General features: G+C 56.3%; 2 protein-coding genes across 14 annotated transcripts in view; one reads left to right on the top strand and one right to left on the bottom strand.

Moving 5' to 3' along the window:
- Positions 1 to 7,270, top strand: part of CSTPP1 (centriolar satellite-associated tubulin polyglutamylase complex regulator 1) — a 199,755-nt gene extending 192,485 nt beyond the window's left edge. For 3 of the 6 annotated variants that reach the window (XM_081538607.1, XM_081538605.1, XM_081538610.1), the window contains 4 exons: positions 1,379 to 1,574; positions 2,436 to 2,545; positions 4,751 to 4,814; positions 5,065 to 5,802. In XM_081538607.1, the coding sequence (XP_081394733.1) occupies positions 1,379 to 1,574; positions 2,436 to 2,545; positions 4,751 to 4,814; positions 5,065 to 5,239 (545 nt within the window). In that variant the 3' untranslated portion in view covers positions 5,240 to 5,802. Of the gene's footprint in view, positions 1 to 1,378; positions 1,575 to 2,435; positions 2,546 to 4,750; positions 4,815 to 5,064; positions 5,803 to 6,975 lie in introns of those variants that run through there. The other 3 variants (XM_081538608.1, XM_081538606.1, XM_081538609.1) reach the window with 2 other exon arrangements.
- Positions 7,186 to 17,617, bottom strand: ARFGAP2 (ARF GTPase activating protein 2). Of its 8 annotated transcripts, none has more exons than XM_081538598.1 (17): positions 17,521 to 17,617; positions 17,231 to 17,349; positions 16,637 to 16,709; positions 15,974 to 16,105; positions 15,806 to 15,886; positions 14,720 to 14,801; positions 14,394 to 14,450; positions 13,721 to 13,762; positions 13,338 to 13,390; positions 12,763 to 12,899; positions 12,530 to 12,661; positions 10,579 to 10,707; positions 10,432 to 10,499; positions 9,368 to 9,494; positions 9,123 to 9,216; positions 8,891 to 9,009; positions 7,186 to 8,407 (listed from the first exon to the last, which is right to left on the bottom strand). In XM_081538598.1, the coding sequence occupies exons 1-16, from the start codon at positions 17,590 to 17,592 to the stop codon at positions 8,905 to 8,907; spliced, it is 1,503 nt and encodes a 500-aa protein (XP_081394724.1). In that variant the 5' UTR covers positions 17,593 to 17,617; the 3' UTR covers positions 7,186 to 8,407; positions 8,891 to 8,904. The 8 variants fall into 8 exon arrangements, with proteins under 8 accessions (XP_081394724.1, XP_081394722.1, XP_081394729.1 ...); XM_081538596.1 differs by having other exon boundaries at positions 10,365 to 10,499; XM_081538603.1 differs by having other exon boundaries at positions 10,365 to 10,499; positions 16,316 to 16,709.
- Positions 17,618 to 17,687: the final 70 nt, after the last annotated feature.

Consider the following 17,687-nt stretch of genomic DNA (forward strand, 5'->3'; position numbering starts at 1 on the left):
CCAGGCTCAGCACTAGGCACCTTCGTCCTCACCGCAGCCCTGAGAGGCAGGTGGTGTTTTAAGAGAGAAGCGGACAGAGGGAAGCTGCCAAAGCGCAGGGCTGCCGGGCGGTGGAGCCCAGACCCGACCAGAGGGCCCGCCCCACAGCCCACGCTCTCAGCCACTCGGCCGTGTCAGTGGGGTCGGAGGTCTTCCCTGGGCCCCGACGCAGACGTGTGAGCACACCCTCTATCACCCATATAGCTCCTAATCAGCACACGCCAGTCCTCTCTCACACTACCCCCCCTTGCTACTCCCCAGCAAGCACCAGCTGCACCCTGAAATCCCAGGTGGAATAAAAATGGCCAACTGGATGCCAGCGCACACTGGCTCACACACAGCAACGTCGGATGGAATGCTGGGCTTTGAAACTGCTGACTGTGTCCATAAACAAACTTGTTTAAAACAGGCTCTTCCAGTAAACAGAGGGCTGTCCTTGGAGCCTGCCCATGGCCTTCCTGCCAGCGGGTGGCCCCGGCCAGCCCCTGCCTCACTCAGGCGCCACGTTTTGTCCTCTTGATGGTGGCCCCAGGGCCTGGTCAGGCAGGGGCTGGAGTCTGGGGTCTTGCCACCTGTTCTTAGCAGCTCTGGGCGTCCATTTCCCATTTCTCTGAAGCTCTTGGGCCCTGGAGAAGGAGCAGCCGTGTGTGGAGACCCTGTTCCCCTCACTGTGTGACCGGGCTCTCTCCTCACAGCGCCCCTCAGAACAGGGTAGCCGTGGGGAGGTGAGCCATAAGTCTCAGTTCACTGGGCTCAGCGACTAACACTTGAAAACTAGTTCAGCTGTTTAATAAATCAGCAGCTCATAAGCTTTCTCTCCTGCACTGGTATTTCCAACCTGTTTCCCTTAGTCAGAGAAGCAGGTGGCCTCACAAGATGGGTTTGCCAGCAGGAATGTGTACCTGTTCACCTTTACATGTTTCAAAAATATTTATAGCATTTTCGATGCAGCAGGCACAGTGCTAGGTGCTGGGGTGGGACAGGCTGACAAGGCATGATTCAGGCCTGTGGGCAAGATCTTCCATTCCAGCAAGGAGACAAAGTGAACCAGCCAACAGAAAGCCCCTCGCTGGATAAAGCGCCCCGGAGGAGTCCGGGGTGCCTGAAAGTATGTAATGGGGTCTCTCCTGGTCTAGGAAGAACTGCCAGAGGAGGGGACATTCGAGCTGAGACACACGAGTGTCATCTCACGAGCGTGGGCTGTGAGGGCCCCTGCTCCCCAGACGCCGTGAGCTGGGGACTCGCTGGGGAGCCAAGCTGACCCACAGCAGGGGGTGCGTGGTGAGGGGACCCAGGGTGTCCTCCCTGCCTGACCCGCGCCCCTCCACCCTGTGCCCAGAGTTCCTGGAGAGCGTGGCCAGCATCTATCAGGACCTGCTGTCGGGCAAGAACCCCAACACGGTGATCGTGCCCACGTCGTCCAGCGGGCAGCACCGCCAGCGGCCTCCCGCGGGCGAGGCCAGCACACTGGAGGGCGTGGAGGCCTCGCTGTTCTACCAGTGCCTGGAGAACCTGTGTGACCGGCACAAGTACAGGTGAGGGCCCGCCTCAGCCCCCAGGACCGCAGGCTGCGGGCACCAGCTGGGGTCTCCAGCAGGCTTTTCTGACGGCCCGGGGCTCCTAGGCCCTTGACGGTCATCGTATTGAATATAAATCAGTGTCATCTGCCCCCAGTCCAGGCTGATGATTGGCAGGCTTCCCAGGTGGCTCACGGAGGCTGGATTGCTTCCATTTGGGCAAGACCAGCTGTTAATGACAAGCTTGGGCCCCTTCTTGCCAGGAGACAGATTGGTCTGGACTTTTTAGAGAGAAGGAAAAAAATACCCACTGTGCGCAGAATTCACTGTACAGAAAAGGAGGGTAGCTGTCCTGTGTGGCACGAAGTCCCCTGGGGAACGGAGCGGTCAGCTTGTGTCTCCTCTGAGAGGAAGCGTCGCCCAGCGCCCCTTCCCCATCCCCCACCCCTGCCAGCGAAGCACCCACATGCCACATGCCAGTGAACGTGCCAGCCTTTCTGTCCACAGTCAAGGCCTTGCTCCGAGAGCTCTGCCAGGCTCCCCAGGGTCTTAGGGTTCCTGGGGCAGGCAGGTCCCTTGGTTTTCGCCCTCGTAAGGGCTTCCCAGGTGGCCCTAGTGGTGAAGAATCTGCCTGCCAAGGCAGGAGACGCAGGTTCGATCCCCAGGTTGGGAAGATCCCCTGGAGGAGGAAATGGCAACCCATTCCACTATTCCTGCCTGGAGAATCCCATGGACAGAGGAGCCTGGTGGGCTTCAGTCCACGGGGTCCCAAAGAGTCGGGCCCTACTTAGCGGCAGAACACACCTTCCTAAGCCTTAAGGTCTGGATGAAAAGATGGCGTCAGACTTAACTAGCGTTTGAATCTGTTCTCCCTTCTAGCTGCCCACCCCCGGCGCTGGTCAAAGAGGTCCTCAGCAACGTTCAGAGACTGACCTTCTATGGCTTCCTTGTGGCCCTCTCAAAGCATAACGGGATCAACCAAGCCCTAGGTAAGTCGGAGCCGGCCGCCTCCACCCTGACAGCGGAAAGCCGCGTAGGAGCCGGAGTGTCAGTGGACAGAGTCCCCACAGGGGAGGCAGCTTCGCCAGGTCCGCCTTGACTTCTCAGGGCCGGACTCTGAGGCCTCTCCCGCTCCCATGCTGATGGACGGCCTCCCCCACCAAGTCCTGCCCCAACATGACGCAGCCTCCCCGGGGCAGAGGTGTGCCCAGCACCCCCTGCCCCCCACGTAGGATCCCCGGCTCTGCTCTGGGCACTGGCCTGCAGGTTGCGCAGACACAGGCTATTTAATCAGTGGCTCCGGAGCTTATAAATCAAAAAGACCTGGACCCCATTTGTAAGCAGGGCAAAGGTGTGTCTCGGGAGACCTTTTTCTTCCCCATCTGGGGAAAAAAAAAAAATCTTACTAGTCTGAAAGGGAGTGGGAAAAAACAGGGCGGTGGTGGATGGAGGCCGGCACCGGCCGTTTTTCCTGTCCATCGTTTCATCCTCACTGGTCCGCCTTCCCCTCCCACCTTCCTCCGCTCCCCCCCCCCCCGCACCTGCTCCCCTCCCGGGGAGGAGCCCCCAGGCTGACATCACCACCCACAGAGCTTGAGAGGGTTCTTCTTCCTATTTTTTAAACAAGAAAGAGCGCATTCGCCCGCTCTTTTTGTAAATTGCTGATTTTGGGGCTATACTGGGTCTTTGTTGCTGCATGCAGCCTTTCTCTAGTTGTGGCAAGCAGGGGCTCCTCTCTAGTAGTGGTGCATGGGCATCTCATGGCAGTGGCTTCTCCTGTTGTGGCATGCCAGCTCTAGGGCAGGTGGACTTCAGTAGTTGTGGAGCGTGGACCTTAGTTACCCGACCAGCAATGGAGCTCACGTCCCCTGCAGTGCTGGGCCAGTGGGAGATGGAAGGAAGCACAGGGTCTCTGTCCTCACCTGTATCTCCCGTGTATGTAAAAGAGACCTGAGCTACCCCAGGTGCAACCAGTTGTGGAGAGGGAGGTCCTGTTCCCTTAGTCCTCACGGCAACACACATATACGTGCACACGCGCACACACACACACACACGAGGGTTCCATCAAATACAGTGTGATCACCACTAACTTAGAACAAAAGGGGCCTGGAAGAATCATCTGAAAAGGTCGGGAACTGAAGTAGAGCCAGATGGACAATTTTCAGATTGAGGCTTTCTGGGGAGCAGCACTGTTAACTAGCTTCTGACCAGCAGTGCGGCTCTTTGCTCGTAACAGTTTGCTGGTAGGAATCTTTCTATCTGCAGACTCCAGCTTTACCTTCCCTCCCACTGTTAACAGCGTCACGGAGCACCCTGGACCCCTCCTCTCACCTTTCCCGATATCCGAGAATGACTCCCCTTGGTTTATAGCCAAGGAAACCTGCTGAGTCATCTGTCAGAGAAGGGACAGCGCCCCTCCTGGTGGCTTGCGGCCAACCGAGGAGAGCAGGGTCTCATCCTGACCCCGCCTTCCCTTCTTGCCCTGGGACCCTCCCAGGAGGAGCTGCGACAGCATTTTTGACCATTCTGTCCCCAAAGTGGAGGTACAAAACTAGGTAATTTCTGGCCTCTGGGGCCTTGGCCATGTCCTGTGTCTCTGGCTCCTTTTCAGCTCAGTACCTGGGGCCTCCGGAGAGGACTAAACCCTCAGCACCAGCATGAGTGCTAAGTCACTTCAGCCGTGTCTGACTCTTTGCGGCCCCACGGACGTAGCTTGCCAGGCTCCTCGGTTCATGGGATTGTTCAGGCTAGATTACTGGAGTGGGTTACCACTTCCTTCTCCAGGGGATCTTGCTGTCCCAGAGATCGAACCTGTGTCTGTCTCGTCTCCTGCACTGGCAGGCAGGTTATTGACCAGTAGCACCGCCTGACAACGTACCATCTAGTCTTGGAAGGAGATCCTTCTGTTTGTGCAGTAACCTTGAGGTTTGGGGCTGTCTCACAGTTATGATCAGGGAGGGCAGGCAGGGGTGTTCATTGAATTTCTCCAGCAGCACCTACAGGCTTCCTGTCCTCAGAGCAGACCTCTTAAACCTCGGTTCCCTGCATCTTCTAGATCAGCTCTCCCAGGGTCGACATTATAGGCAGACATGACGATGAGGGGCAGAGAAGCAGCTACTGGGTAGGGGGCTGACTGGCTGAAGCCCGGGTGAAGGACCCTCGGATTAAATTTTGTGCCCCCAATCATTTCCTAGGAGCCTTGCCTGACAAAGGGGACCTGATGCACGACCCAGCCATGGACGAGGAACTGGAGCGGTTGTAAGTGTTGGGTGGGACGATGCTGCCCCCTCGTGGGCACCAAACCTCAGTCGGATCAGACCCCGACGCGGGTCACACAGCACTCCGGCAGTCAGGGAAGGGCTGGGGGACCAGCAGAGGCCCGAGGCAGCCTCTCTTTGAATCCTTTGGGAATGCAGCCCGTGCCTCATTCGCACGCGAGAGTAAGTGAAGGGTCCTAGTCTCTGGACAGGAGGCGCCTCGCTCCCTCTGGGCGTCTCCCCTTCTTCAGGCTGGCGCAGATCCCAGGCCTGGTCACCTCGGTCACTGCCAGTCCAGAGGCCAGCTGCCTACCTCCCCGGACCCCTCCCCGGGTTGGCTCCCCCTGGAGACCCCTCCATCATGCCCGCAAAGTGGATGCAGAGAGCGATGGCTCCACTGAAGAGACAGATGAGTCAGAGACTTGAGGAGTCTGAAGGGTCCTGTCTGCAGCACAGAGCCCAGCTCTGGGTCCAGTTCCCAGCTCCCCGCCCTCCTCCAACCCTTGGGACTCCAGGCGTCTCTTCTCCCACCCCTGTGCCGAGCTGCCCTCTACTGGTGAAAAAGCCAAGTGACAGCCCCAGCCCAAAGACCTGCCAGAGAGGTTCTGCCGATGAGCCAAGCTAAGCAGTGTCCCTAGAAAGTTAATGGCCTCCTTTCTCCCGTCAGTCAGCCTTTCACCAGGCCCCAAGCTGACGGCGGATCGAGCTGAGGCCACGGGAAAGGTGACTTGGTTTCACCCTTTTGCTGCCCGTCCCCATCTCCTCACAGCAACTCCAGGAGACATGCAGTGCCATGCATGGCCAAGGGCAACACTCAGTGATGCAGTGTTAGGGGGATATAGCCGTGGTAGCCTTCTGCTGGGGGAACAGCCACTCGCCATAAGCTGGAGGAGGGTGGGCAAAAGAAATTTCACTTTCAAAACCCCCTCAAGTCTCCTCTGTCTAATAGTTAAATATGTGAAATGAATAAAGTCCCTTGTGTCTGGTAAGCGGTGAGTCTAAAGCCATGAGACAGGGGTGAAGGGAAGGGGCGAGTTTGAGGTTTTGGTGCCAAGTTCCAGCTTTTTCTGGCAGGACTAGGAAGTTGGAGGGCAGAGGACCACTCAAGCCTGGAGACCTGCCTCAGATCATGAGCAAAGAGGGACTCACCACCTGCACATGACCTCTGCCTTTCATGGGAAAGGGGTCACAGCTGGACAGGGCTTTCAGGAACAAGCTCGATGATTCAAGGCCAGATTCCCATAACTTGAGAGACTGGCCACAAAAGGTTGCCATCGCAGAGTCTTTTAACCCGTTTCAGTAAACATTTTTTAAGCACCTGCTCAGGGTTAGGCCAGTGGGGGTGCAGCTGTGAACAAGACAGGCTGAGGAGTACCAGCTTCCAGCCAAAGCTGGACAGTAAGATGGGTGGTCTGCAACTTCCAGAAAGTAAATCCCACCCCAGGACCCAAGCAGAGCAGGCTCCCTCCTCTGAAGCCGCTGGGCACCCACATTTTCCTTGGCTCACCCCTGCCCAGACCAGCACCCCCTGGAGAGTTACAGGATTGGCTCCCACAGCTCTGCCAGGCCGGGGCCAAAAGTTCCAGGCCACAGGGTAAGGGCTCAGGTATCTGCAGCCTCCAGCTGACTGGGAGCCACTCAAAGCCCCTGGCTGCCTCAGTCACCTGGGGGGCTTGTGTACGAGGCACACGACCACACCCCTCCAGCCTGGGGGTAGGGCACAGAAATCTCTTTATGAACACCTCCTGAGGATTCCAAAACTTCTGATGACTCCGCACTTGGGACATCACTGGCTTAGAGCCCCATGGCTCCCTCCGCCCATCCGTTCTAAACACCCATCTCCCAGACCAGTGGTTTACAACTGTCCGCCAAAGGTGGCACAGAGATGTTCCAGGAGTACTTCGGGGAAAGGGCTGCCAGGCCATGGGTTTACACGCACATGTGCGTGCACCTTCCTAGGGTTCCATTAAGGTCTTTTTTCCTAACTCCCGTGACACACGCACACACTCCCCCCCCCCCCCGAGACACATGCCCCTAGCCAAGCCTACTGCTGGGACCAGCGGCAGGGCTGCTGAGGTCACTCGCCTGCCCACAGCCGCACGGCTCTCCGGGAATGATGCGAAGGACCAACTAACACCAGCTCTTTCCTCCGCGTGCAACAGGGTGGTGAGGTCGAGGCTGCACCGGAGCTCACGGCAGCACAGGGCCAAGGAGCCAGGGGCCTTTGGCTTTCAGAGAAGAGACAAGCTGGAGGCCCCGGAGACAGTGCCCCCGGCTTCGGCACCAACGCCCTACCTGTATCAGTGGGAGCCCAGAGAATGAGGCCAGGGGCCTGCACGGGGCAGGGAGGCAGGATCCAGAGAGGACACTCCTTCACTCAGACCAACAGAGGCCCAGGGCCCCGTCGGGGCTTTATTTGACACCACTTTGTTTCAATACAAACAGTCCAGAAAGAAAGCCACGTCCCTTTGGGGGAGGGGGTGGTGGGAACAGTGGTCTGTGGTGCTCAGGAGCCCAGCCCCCGGTCACGAGTGGGTGGGCCAGGCTGCCGGCGGCAGAGGCAGGTGGCACCAAGGGTGGCACAGTGCGTGGCCCGCGGCCGAGACCTGCGCTCTGTAGATGCCGTGAGCTCTCAGCATGGGGTGCTGTGCAGGGTCTCGAGGCCAAGACGACACAGAGGAGGGAAGCCGAGCCCCAGGAGTCTGTTTCCGTCCCTCATGTCCTCTGCATCCTCAGCCAGCACTATGCTCACGGCATCCAGAGTGGAGCCCCGGGCAGAGGAGACCCACCATGGCCACCAAGCAGGGGAAGAAGGGACAGAGTCTCCGAGGGACCGCGGTCCACCACGGGTGGCGTGGGAGGACTCCCACATACCCAGGAGGAGGAGGAGTCCTCCAAGCTATCGCTGTAGAAAGGGACGGTGAGACAGGAGAAGATCACTTGGGCCTCTAGTCTGATCCCAAATGAAAGCTTTAGGTACCAGGTCAAGTTTCTAGCCCTTAGCAAGGCCCAGACGAAGGTCCTTCCCCTCCCCTGCCCTCTCCTGGTGCCGGAATAGGCCACTGGAGCAGCAGTAGCACGTCCACAGCCTCCCTCCCTGGGGGCTGATCTACAGCAGAACTCTTTCCAGACCTCCCTGCCGGTTCCGGAGCCGGGGGCCAACCCCCTGGACCACCTGGAAAGATGCTAGAGCCAGCAAAATAGCCTTACACTTTTTCCTCTCCCTCCTCGGGGAAGGCCTGGACCCAGAATGAGCCATCCTGAGGGAATGCCCTCCCCTCACTCCCAGTGTGGCAGGCCAAGTGAGCAGCAGCGTGGGGGGCAGGACTGGAAGAACAACGGAGCCCACGGGGCGGGGGTGTGCGGGGAGGGGAATAAAGGGCTCAGTCTCCAGGCAGAGGTCAGGGGCCGGCACTGCCCCTCCCTCACCCGAGAGCCTCAAAGGCCACCCACTCACACCACAGGCATAAAGGGACAATCCCTCTCCAGCTTCCGCAAGGCCAGCACTCCAGCCTAGGAATCATGAGGTTTCTGCTAATGCCACCACCCAAAGTCTGAGACTCGGAGACTGGGTCAGTAGGAACCGTAGCGATCCTGGGGATGATGGAAAGAAAAAAGCAAAGTGAGGGTCTCTAAACTGCGGCAGCTTCCCAGCGAGCACACCCTCCCCCAACACACCCCAAGGGACTGGGGGGCTGCGGGGAGGTGTGAGTGAGGGAATCAAGCACCCATCCCATTCGGGCAGAGACTGTCTCCTATTTACTGTGACCCAGGAAAGGGGGTGTGGTCAGACCCCAAGGGGGACGCCCTGCCTGAGCTCACAGAAGCTGGAGAGGGAGGAGAAACGGCACTGAGGACTAGTTGGGGGAAGGTCAGTGGAGATACCACACCACCTCAGGGAGAGGCCCAGCTCTGGGACCCAGCTCAGAGGAAGGAAGCTGTCCTTCAGGAAGGGAAAAGGCTCCCTCTCGGGCTGAGGGCCACCCTGCAGCTGAGTCTGGACGTGGTGGAGAAGGCCGCCTTCTCAGCACTACCCTCCAGTCTCCTCCCACCCCAGGCCACGCAGTCCAACCTCACCTGCAAAGAATTCATCACGCCATTAGCCAGCACGGCCATCTTCCCAGCCACAGACTTGACACCCTGCTTAAATTGGGCGATGTCAGCCGTGGGCAACACATTCCCCAGAGACACGCTGCCTGTGAGAGAAGGGCAGGGGTGACCCAGCGCCTGGCAGGAAGCCCTTCCCAGCCCGCAGGCCCTCCAACAAGGCTGGCAGGCCTCCCGGTGCCTGCCCCGGCCCCAGGCCGACCTGCTCCATGGGCTCCATCCACGTCCCCGAAGAGGTCTGACGAGCTGATGGCACTGCTGCCCGAGAGCTGCTGGAGCCGGGACCTGGCTTCATACTGTGGCGGAGGAAAGGTGAGGTCTGCGGCTCTCTGCGCCACTGACCCTAGAACTCACACGGGCCAAGCCACCCGGCTGCTAAAGCCCAAACAGCAGGGAAGACAGTCCGCTTCTGCCTGCTGCCTCCAGGCTCAGGGTGGACCACCTCACCTCAGTATCCACCTCCCGCCCGAAGAACATGTCAGAGGAGATGGCTTTGGCTCCTGCAAATTTCTGACGTGCTTCGCTCGACTCCAGGCCTGAGCTCCGGCTCTCCACTTCCCTCCGGTTGGTGACTCTGAGGGGTGGATACGGGACAACGGCTCTGACTCTCCCCACTGCCTCCAGGGAAGTGTCACTAGAGCTCTGCTACCCTGTGACCACTGGCGGTCTCCCGGGGGTGCTCCCCACAGTCCCACCTGACTGCAGCTCTCGACCTGGGGCCCTCTCTTCTCCACACTGAAGCCACGACAGAGAACTGTTCCCTTCACTAGGCAGCATGGAAACAGGGTTTCGAGGGGCCAAGGCTTCTGCCCCAAACCACTAGGACGATCCAATTCTCAGTTTGCCTGGATTTACACTTACTCTCTTAATGTAATTATTAGTATCACCCTTTTACTCTCAAAAGCATCTCAGTCTGGCTGAAAAGGTGCAAGGTCCCTGCCCCCGACCCGGACACACAGACGCTGAGCTCAGTGTTCCATCAGTTCCATTCAATCCTAAGGCAGCCCTCCGAAGTTACTAGTTATGTCCCCATCTTACTAATGGATTATTTGCAGATATTTATCAGTTAAGCATTACCCAGATCGACACGGAATATGCTTTTAAAAAATTCCTAGATGAGGGCCAGAGACACATAATCGTCCGGAGGTCGGGAACCGAAGCATAAAATCAGGCCCCTCCTGGCAGAAATGGACCTCAAGCACAGCAGGCTGGTTAGGCCTTCTGTGACGCAAGAGCACAGCTCAAACCCAGGCCTGCTTCCTGTACTCTCCAGTCTGGTCGCCACAAGCCACAGGTGGCTATCCAGATTTATTTAAATTAAGTTAAAAACTCAGTTCTTCCGTTAACAGTGGACACTTCTCAAGGGTTCGGGAGCCACCACCCTGGACAGTGCAGCTATAGAGCACTGCCACCATCACAGGGGTCTCCAGGGACGGCCCTCCACCTTTCTGAAATGGGCCGGATGCTGGAGATGGTCACTTCCGGCTCCTTCTCCTCCATCCTGTCCATACCCCAGGCAGCATCTGTATCCCAGCGGGAACCGAAACTCTCCCCCAAGGAAAAGGGGTTGTCCTTGTACCTAGGGAGACAGCAGAGTGGCTCAGAGAAGCTGGGTGAGGAGCACAGTAGCCAAGCCTGCACCCCAACAACAGCCTTACTTTGGAGGCCCAGAGGCGAAGGTACCAACATCATCAAATAAGTCCAGCTGCGAGCGGGAGGACTTGGCACTCGCTGGGGTTTCCTGCTCGATCAGCTGCATCTCGGACAGCACCGAGTGGGAGACGGAGCTGTGGAGACAAGTAGGGCCAGGACGGGAGAGCAGGGGTGGGCATCCGTGTCGCCGTACAAGAGAAGATGCCCAGCTGCGGGCAGAAACCCACTGCTCCCTCACTGAGCACCACCCAGAACCTTCTTCCCCTCCCTGCGCCCAGGGTCGGGCGAGGCCCAGCGGGGAGGGCTAGACCCTGTGCTGAACTGGAGCGCACCTCCCCTGTCAATGTATCAGCTTCGTCTTCTCAAAGGAGGGTTTCCCTGGCCAATGACTGTTTGCTTAATTTCAGTGACACTATGCACCAAACAGTAGTGCTTTCTGTCCCCAGCTTGCTATACCACGAGCCACATCCGTCACCATGAGGAACACAGACAAACAAAAAGATGGAAAATGCCCCAGAACCAGGGAAATGAGTCTAATGGCATCACAGGATGAGTTCTTAATTTACCCATCCTTTTCTTTTTTTAAAGAAAAGCACTTCAAAGTAGAGAGTCTGGCCTTACGCACGAAGACCTGAATCTGCTATTTGGCTTCCTCAGAAGAAGAGGCACTGAACTTGGCAGCACCGACTCGTGACGCCTCCCTTCCCTCCTGTGTTACAGCTCCACTGAGCATTTTAAGGATTAGCTTCATTTAAATAAATTCATTAAAAAGACCTACAGCTTTTGGCTGGCAGAACTCCATGGAAAGACTATTTTGCAGCAGGATTTTAAACAAGGTAGCCTAGATTTAAGTAAGATTCTATTGCATACAAAAAATTAAAAAAAAAAATATACCCTTTGACCCAGTAATTCCTGTGACCAAAACAGGGAAAAGGAAGAGAGGCAATCCGGAGTAACATTTTGTTTCCCTGATTAGCTGTGGGTCACACTAGTAGGACACAGACTGAAAGGGAATAACTGAAATCCAACTCGCCACGCCCTGGAAAATTAAGTAGAAATACCCAGCTTTATCTTTCACCTGAGGAACATAGTATAATGGCTACAAACACTGAATATGAAAGAGTTCTATGTTCAAAATCTAGTTGGACTAACTACTAGTATTTTGGGCTTCAGGCAAGTTGGTTAACTGCTCTGAGTCTCAATTTTCTCATTTGTAAAAAGGGATAGTAACACCTCCTGCACAGGACTGTTGTGTTTAAGTAAATAAAGCCACTGGCGAAGCTCACACCCTGTGGAGAGGAGCAGCCACCACTTAGCACAAGTTCACTGCAGCCAGGGTTTCTCACTCTGGCACTGCCAGATATTCTGATTTTTAAGGGAGATTAAAAAAAAATCTAGTACTACTGAAATCTCCAAACACTAACTCTCAGTGTAAAGCAAACAAAACGCCCAAGAGAACTGGTGAGCAGCTCTTGTTTTGTTTAAGAAAACCACAGCAACATAAGCCCAGTGGTCCTGAAACAGGAAGGGCACCACCCAACCAGGGGCATCTGAGAGTCTGGGAGTATTTCCAGGTGTTACGGGAGCTGTCAGCACTAATGGCCTTTGGAGGACAGGGGTCAGAATACTGAAAGCCCTGTGATTCCTGGGAAGATCTTGAGAAATAAAGAACTGTCCTGCCATCCAAAGAGCAGTTAGCACCCTCATGAAGAAACACAACCCGGGTCTCTTGGGCGTATCGAAAGAGCACCTGATCCTGTGTTTTGATTTGTTCAACAAATACTTGGCAAGCACAAACCTACACATGCCAAGCACCATACTAGGCGCTTGAAGACAATAAGCAAGGCCATCTATTCAGCCTCGGAGGAAGACTGAGCTGAGAGTACTAGGAAAAACCTCCAGGGTTCCCGGGAGAACAATGGCATTTCCCTGCCGCACCCCAAAGCTGGGCCTCACCTTCGCGACACCAGTCCCATGCCCAACCTCTCTGCCTGCTCACGCTTCTTCCCTTCCAGGTTCTGCAGCTTCTTCTCTTCCTTCTTTCGGTCAATCTGGAGCTCCTGGTAGGCCAGACGCATGGAGGCAACCCTTAAAGGGAACAAACGTGTCAGAGTTCAGCAGACGCCCTGACCTGTCCTGCCTGCCCACCCAACCCCACGTAAGCCGGGGCCTCTCTGGCAGACACGCACATGGACTCCTCGGCCTGCTTCTTGGCATCAGCCGCCTGCTGCTCACGGAGCTTCTCTGCCACCTGGGCCTGCCGCTCAATCTCGCTGAAACTCTGGCTGCTCACCTTCTGGGCCCCTAGGCCTTTCTTGGCACCCAGCTGGGAGGAGAATCATGTGATGAGAGCTTTGCCAACCACAATGTCCTCTGTCCCCTCCTCCCCTCCCTGGCATGGAGGGGACACCCCCAAGAAAAGGGCTCCTTCTTAAAGTTTAGTGTTTTTAAAAAAAAAAAATAGGAGCCCATCCACAGGGTGGAGACGGAGAAGAGTGGTTCTGCCTGGAGGCGGGCATGAGGCGGCCCACACGAGCCCAGGGGAGGTCTAATGCTGCCAGGCCAGGGATGCGCCAAGCACTGAGGCACACAGTCTCGCTGACTCCTCCTAGGAGCCCTTAAAGACAGGCCTCTTGACAGCCCTTTCACAGCTGAGCTACAGAGAAGCTACACACCTTTACCAAAGTCATACAGTCATTTACCAAAGTGGTTGGGTCTGACCCCAGCCCCTAACCACCCTGCCCTACTACCTCTCCCCACCTACCCCCTTCTTCGCTGCTGCTGGCTTCTTCTTGCCAATGAGGGAGGTTTTCGGTTCTGTGTGAGGAAGAGGGTGGGGCATGAGCAGAGACAAAGGGACATCGGAGGCGGCAGCTTGGTCCACACCATGCAGCTTCCTGGCAAGAGCTTCTATGAAGAACAGCTTCAGGCAGAGAAATACAGAGCTGCAACCAATGGTGTCAGGATGTCCAAGCCAAGACAGACAGGGTTAGGGGAGGTTACTGACTCCCAGCACACGGACAGAAGAACCCAGACCTGAAGCACCAAAGACAAAGGCCCTGACCCAACACAAAGACTGCCAGGCCGGGGCGGTGCCAAACACCAGCCTCCGGCATGCAGGGGGCTCCCGAAGCAGCGGGTGGTTACCTCTGGCAGGAAGAACCCCTTTAGGTGACAGATACATGGACTCTGGAGAGAAACAGATTCGTGGCTAACAACAGGCCCTACCCTAGAGCCTTGATACAGCTCGCAAGCCCAGGGGCCTTTACAGAGCCTCACCCCAGACCAGGCCACACCAGCCTCCTCACAGGGTCGTGACTGTCACTCTGCTGGTCCCAACCCCCAAAGGTCAACAAAACAAACCAGGGCAGCAAATGGATTGTTCACCCTGAATTAAATCTGAAGGACATCAAGAAGAAAACAGAAAAGAGCTGAAAGGCCAGGAACTGGCTGAGAAAGGACAACGTCGCCTCTAGCCATTAACAGCTCAGAGCTGTCCCCCTGTATCATGGAATGGACCAGACAGGCCAATCCTGCATCAGCCCCCAGGGCTAGGTGTCCAGCCTCATACCAGCCAGACCCAGGCCCACACTCTGAGGCAGAACCCAGGCCTGGGACACCAGCCACCAAGGACCTGCTCTGAAGTTCCTTCAGTCAACGTTGCAGCCACAGCTTCAATCTCAGGCCCCACTCCAGAGAGATGAGAAGTTTGGTCTCCTGATACCTCAGTCCACACAACCAGGCAGCAGCAGATCTGAAAAGAACCCCCGTGGCCCACCCTCTCCCAAGGCACCCCACTCCTGCCAGCTGGTATACTGACCCAGAGAGGCTTTGGGTGAGGTGCCAAGCAGGTCCAGGTTGGGGCCATGCTCCGGCTCTGTGGATGCAATGGTGGGAATTAGGTGTGACACTCAAAACGTGCTATGAGCTGCCCTTAAGAGTGACGGCACTGCTTTCCTCAGCTCTCTGAGGCCACCAAATAGGAAGGAATGCCTACCACTTTCCCTGAGGGGCTTCAGTGACTCCAGCCCCACCCAGAGGCACAGAAGGCTCCTCGCTCCCATCCCCTCAGTCAGGTGTCCCACTCCGCTGCCCCAAGCCTGCTGCCAAGACCAGGTACACGGCTGGAACCTGGGCTGAACTCACGTGCCAGGCCACTGCTCTCTGCAGACGGGGCTGGCTGCTGGGTCTCTGATGGGTCGGTGGCTGATGGATTCCAGGCAGGGGGCTGAAAGAATCAGATGACAGAAGCCTCAACGAACCATTCCTGCTGGCAAAGAGCGCCAAGTACCTTGGGGGTACAAAGCCCTACTCCAAGCCCGTGAGGAAAGGAGACTGGAGGTTAGCGAGTAAAATTTTAATTACTATTCACTATGGAAGGCTTCCCTGGTGGCTCAGACAGTAAAGAATCCGCCTGCAATGCAGGAGACCTGGGTCCAATCCCTGGGTTGGGAAGATCCCCTGGAGGAGGACATGGCAACCCACTCCAGTATTCTTGCCTGGAGAATCCCCATGGACAGAGGAGCCTGGTGGGCTACAGTCCACGGGGTCGCAAAGAGTCAGACACGACTGAGCGACTAAGCACAATGGTAGAAAGATGAAATGACAGCCATCACCACCTCTTCGCTACTTACTTACACCCAGAACCCATTCCCCTAATTGAATAACAACCAACAAGGGCACTCACCATGTACCAGGTACAAGTCTAAGGACTTTTCACATATAAATACATTTAATCATCGCAACAAACCTATGAGGTAAATAGTTCTTCATCTTACAGACTGAGATTTTAACAGGTTAGGTATCTTAGCCCCACACTAGAAAGGTTAAGCAGAGGAGCAGGGATCCAAACAAGAGAGTCTGACTTAAGCACCCAGCATCAACAGAGGGCAATCTCCAAGGGTGGGTTGCTTGGGAGGGAATCCTTTCTCATAGGGGAAGAATCCAGGAAAAGTTATTTCGGTTCCTGATATCTCTTGAGCCTTCAAGAATCTTCTCATCCTCCCTAGCACCCCAGTTTATAGGGTTCTGTTCCTAAGGAGGGCCACACTGCACCCCTATTCATGGAAGGAAGAAAAAGCCGGCTTTATCCAGCAGTGGGCCCCACACATTCCCCGTAGGAGATATCGCACCAAGGTAAATAGGAGCCGTGCCCGTGACTGTGGGCCTTGGCCTTAGTAAGCAAACCACCTGTCAGGAACAACTGTGGGAAACATTCCTGTGAGCACTCACTTGAGTATGTTCCAAGAAGAAATCGGACTCCTCCTTCTCTGGGGAGTGACTGGGAGCAGTACTCATGCTGTCTATCCAAAGCTAGAAAGGAGAAGACACCACTGAAACACAGGACTCTGAATATTCCTACTCCCCCCACAACCCCAGCCCCAGGGAACAGGCACTTACATCAGTGCCGTGCCTAGCCAGGGCCGCGCTCCCCAGCTGCCAGATCTTTTCTCGGTACATCTGGGCAGCTCGACTATTATACTTGGTGTTGGCATCACTGGCTGTACATCCATGTTGGCGGAAGAAGGCTGTCTGGTGAGCAAAGAAGCAAGAACATGCTACAGGTGATTTTTCCCAGAGCAAAAGAGGCACCCACACACACACACACACACAACAGCCCTGTTGTTACTCAAAGAGAATGATACACACTACTGACACCAGCAGTTTTTCACAAAGTTCCTCAGAAATTCCTGGAAAATAAAATAGCCACCCATCCTATAGGATGAATGTCTGAAGACTAACCGTCACTCAACTCTGCCTGAGAACAGCGTGATACACCCACTCTGCCCATTCTTCCTCCAAGCCAACAAGACCCGGTCGATCGTGGAGGCCCCAACTCCCTTGGCCTCTCCCCGAGAATGTCTGTCCCGGTTAGTTTGAATCCAAAGCCCCTTTGAGAAGAACAGTGACCAATGTCCAAGTTTAGAGAACAGTGTACAGAGCCGCCACAGACCAGAGAGAATCCTCTGAACAGAGAAACTGAGAGGGCCTTCAAGAAGTCACTGAGAAGTCAGAACCTGGACAGAAGAATGGGGGCAGGAGGATGGTAAGGAGGAGCTTTACCGCATTGGCATTCCCGCCGACCTGCATACACCTCAGCTGGAACCAGTTCCAGTTGGAATCCAACTCTGTGGACCTGTGTGCAAGGGCTGTGTGTCACCTACCAGCAGGCTCCAGGAGACGCTTCCCTGAGAGACCCACAGCTGTCATTTGGCCTCGGGTTGCAGTAGGCACCCCAAAACCTTCATCAGCCACCACCCTGTCTCCTCCACTCTACCCTGTCCGGGAGAGCTCTGCTCTACACTCATTTAGTCAAAAGGCTACTAATTATTTTCCAGATGCGAAAGGAAATGGAAGCTTGGACTCGGCCTTCCTCTTAAGGACAACCAGAGTCTCCCTCCAGCGTATCACCAACTAGATCAACGCAGGTAACTCTCCCCCCGAAACTAACATTTCGAAGGTCGAGCATGACTCCCAGGAAAGAGTTCTGACCCAGACGCAGAGACGAACCGCCAGTGTAACAAGAGGCCCAAACCGGCGGTTCCCTCCCGTGAGAGTCTGGCAAACACCAAACTCAGGGCGGTCCAAGTCCAGGCAGCCCACTTTCCCCGCGCCGAGCACTCAAGTCCCGGCCGGCCGGCCGCGAGGAGACCCCACCTGATGAAGCTGAGATGGACGCCCAGGGAGCGATGCACCCCGGAGCAGTCAATGCACAGAAAAACACCGTACGTAATGCTAGCCCAACTCGGATTCTTGGCGCCACAGTCGAAGCAGGCCTGGGCAGAGAAGGAGATGAGCGAACGGTCAGGGGCCTCGAGTCGAGGCCGGGCGCTGACAACCCAGGAAGACAAGCCCGCGCCGGCCCCTCCCCGTCCCTCAGACCCCAGGGGAGCCGGGAGAGACCCTCTCGGCCCGCCCCGGGCCCCGCACGCCTCCCTCTCCCGCACCTTATTGGTCGGAATTGCGCGAAGCCTCTTAAAAAGAGTCTGGATCTCGGTCTTGCTCGGCTCGGCCGCCATTTTCTCTCCTTCCCAGGACAGCAGCGCGACCGACGGGTTCCGCCACGGGCCAATCCGCGGCCGCCAAGGCGGGTCAGCGGGCGGGCCTCAGCGGA

Source organism: Giraffa tippelskirchi, chromosome 11 (genome assembly GCF_054371585.1).
Source record: "Giraffa tippelskirchi isolate mGirTip1 chromosome 11, T2T-mGirTip1v1.2.pri, whole genome shotgun sequence".
Classification (NCBI taxonomy): Eukaryota; Metazoa; Chordata; class Mammalia; order Artiodactyla; family Giraffidae; genus Giraffa; species Giraffa tippelskirchi.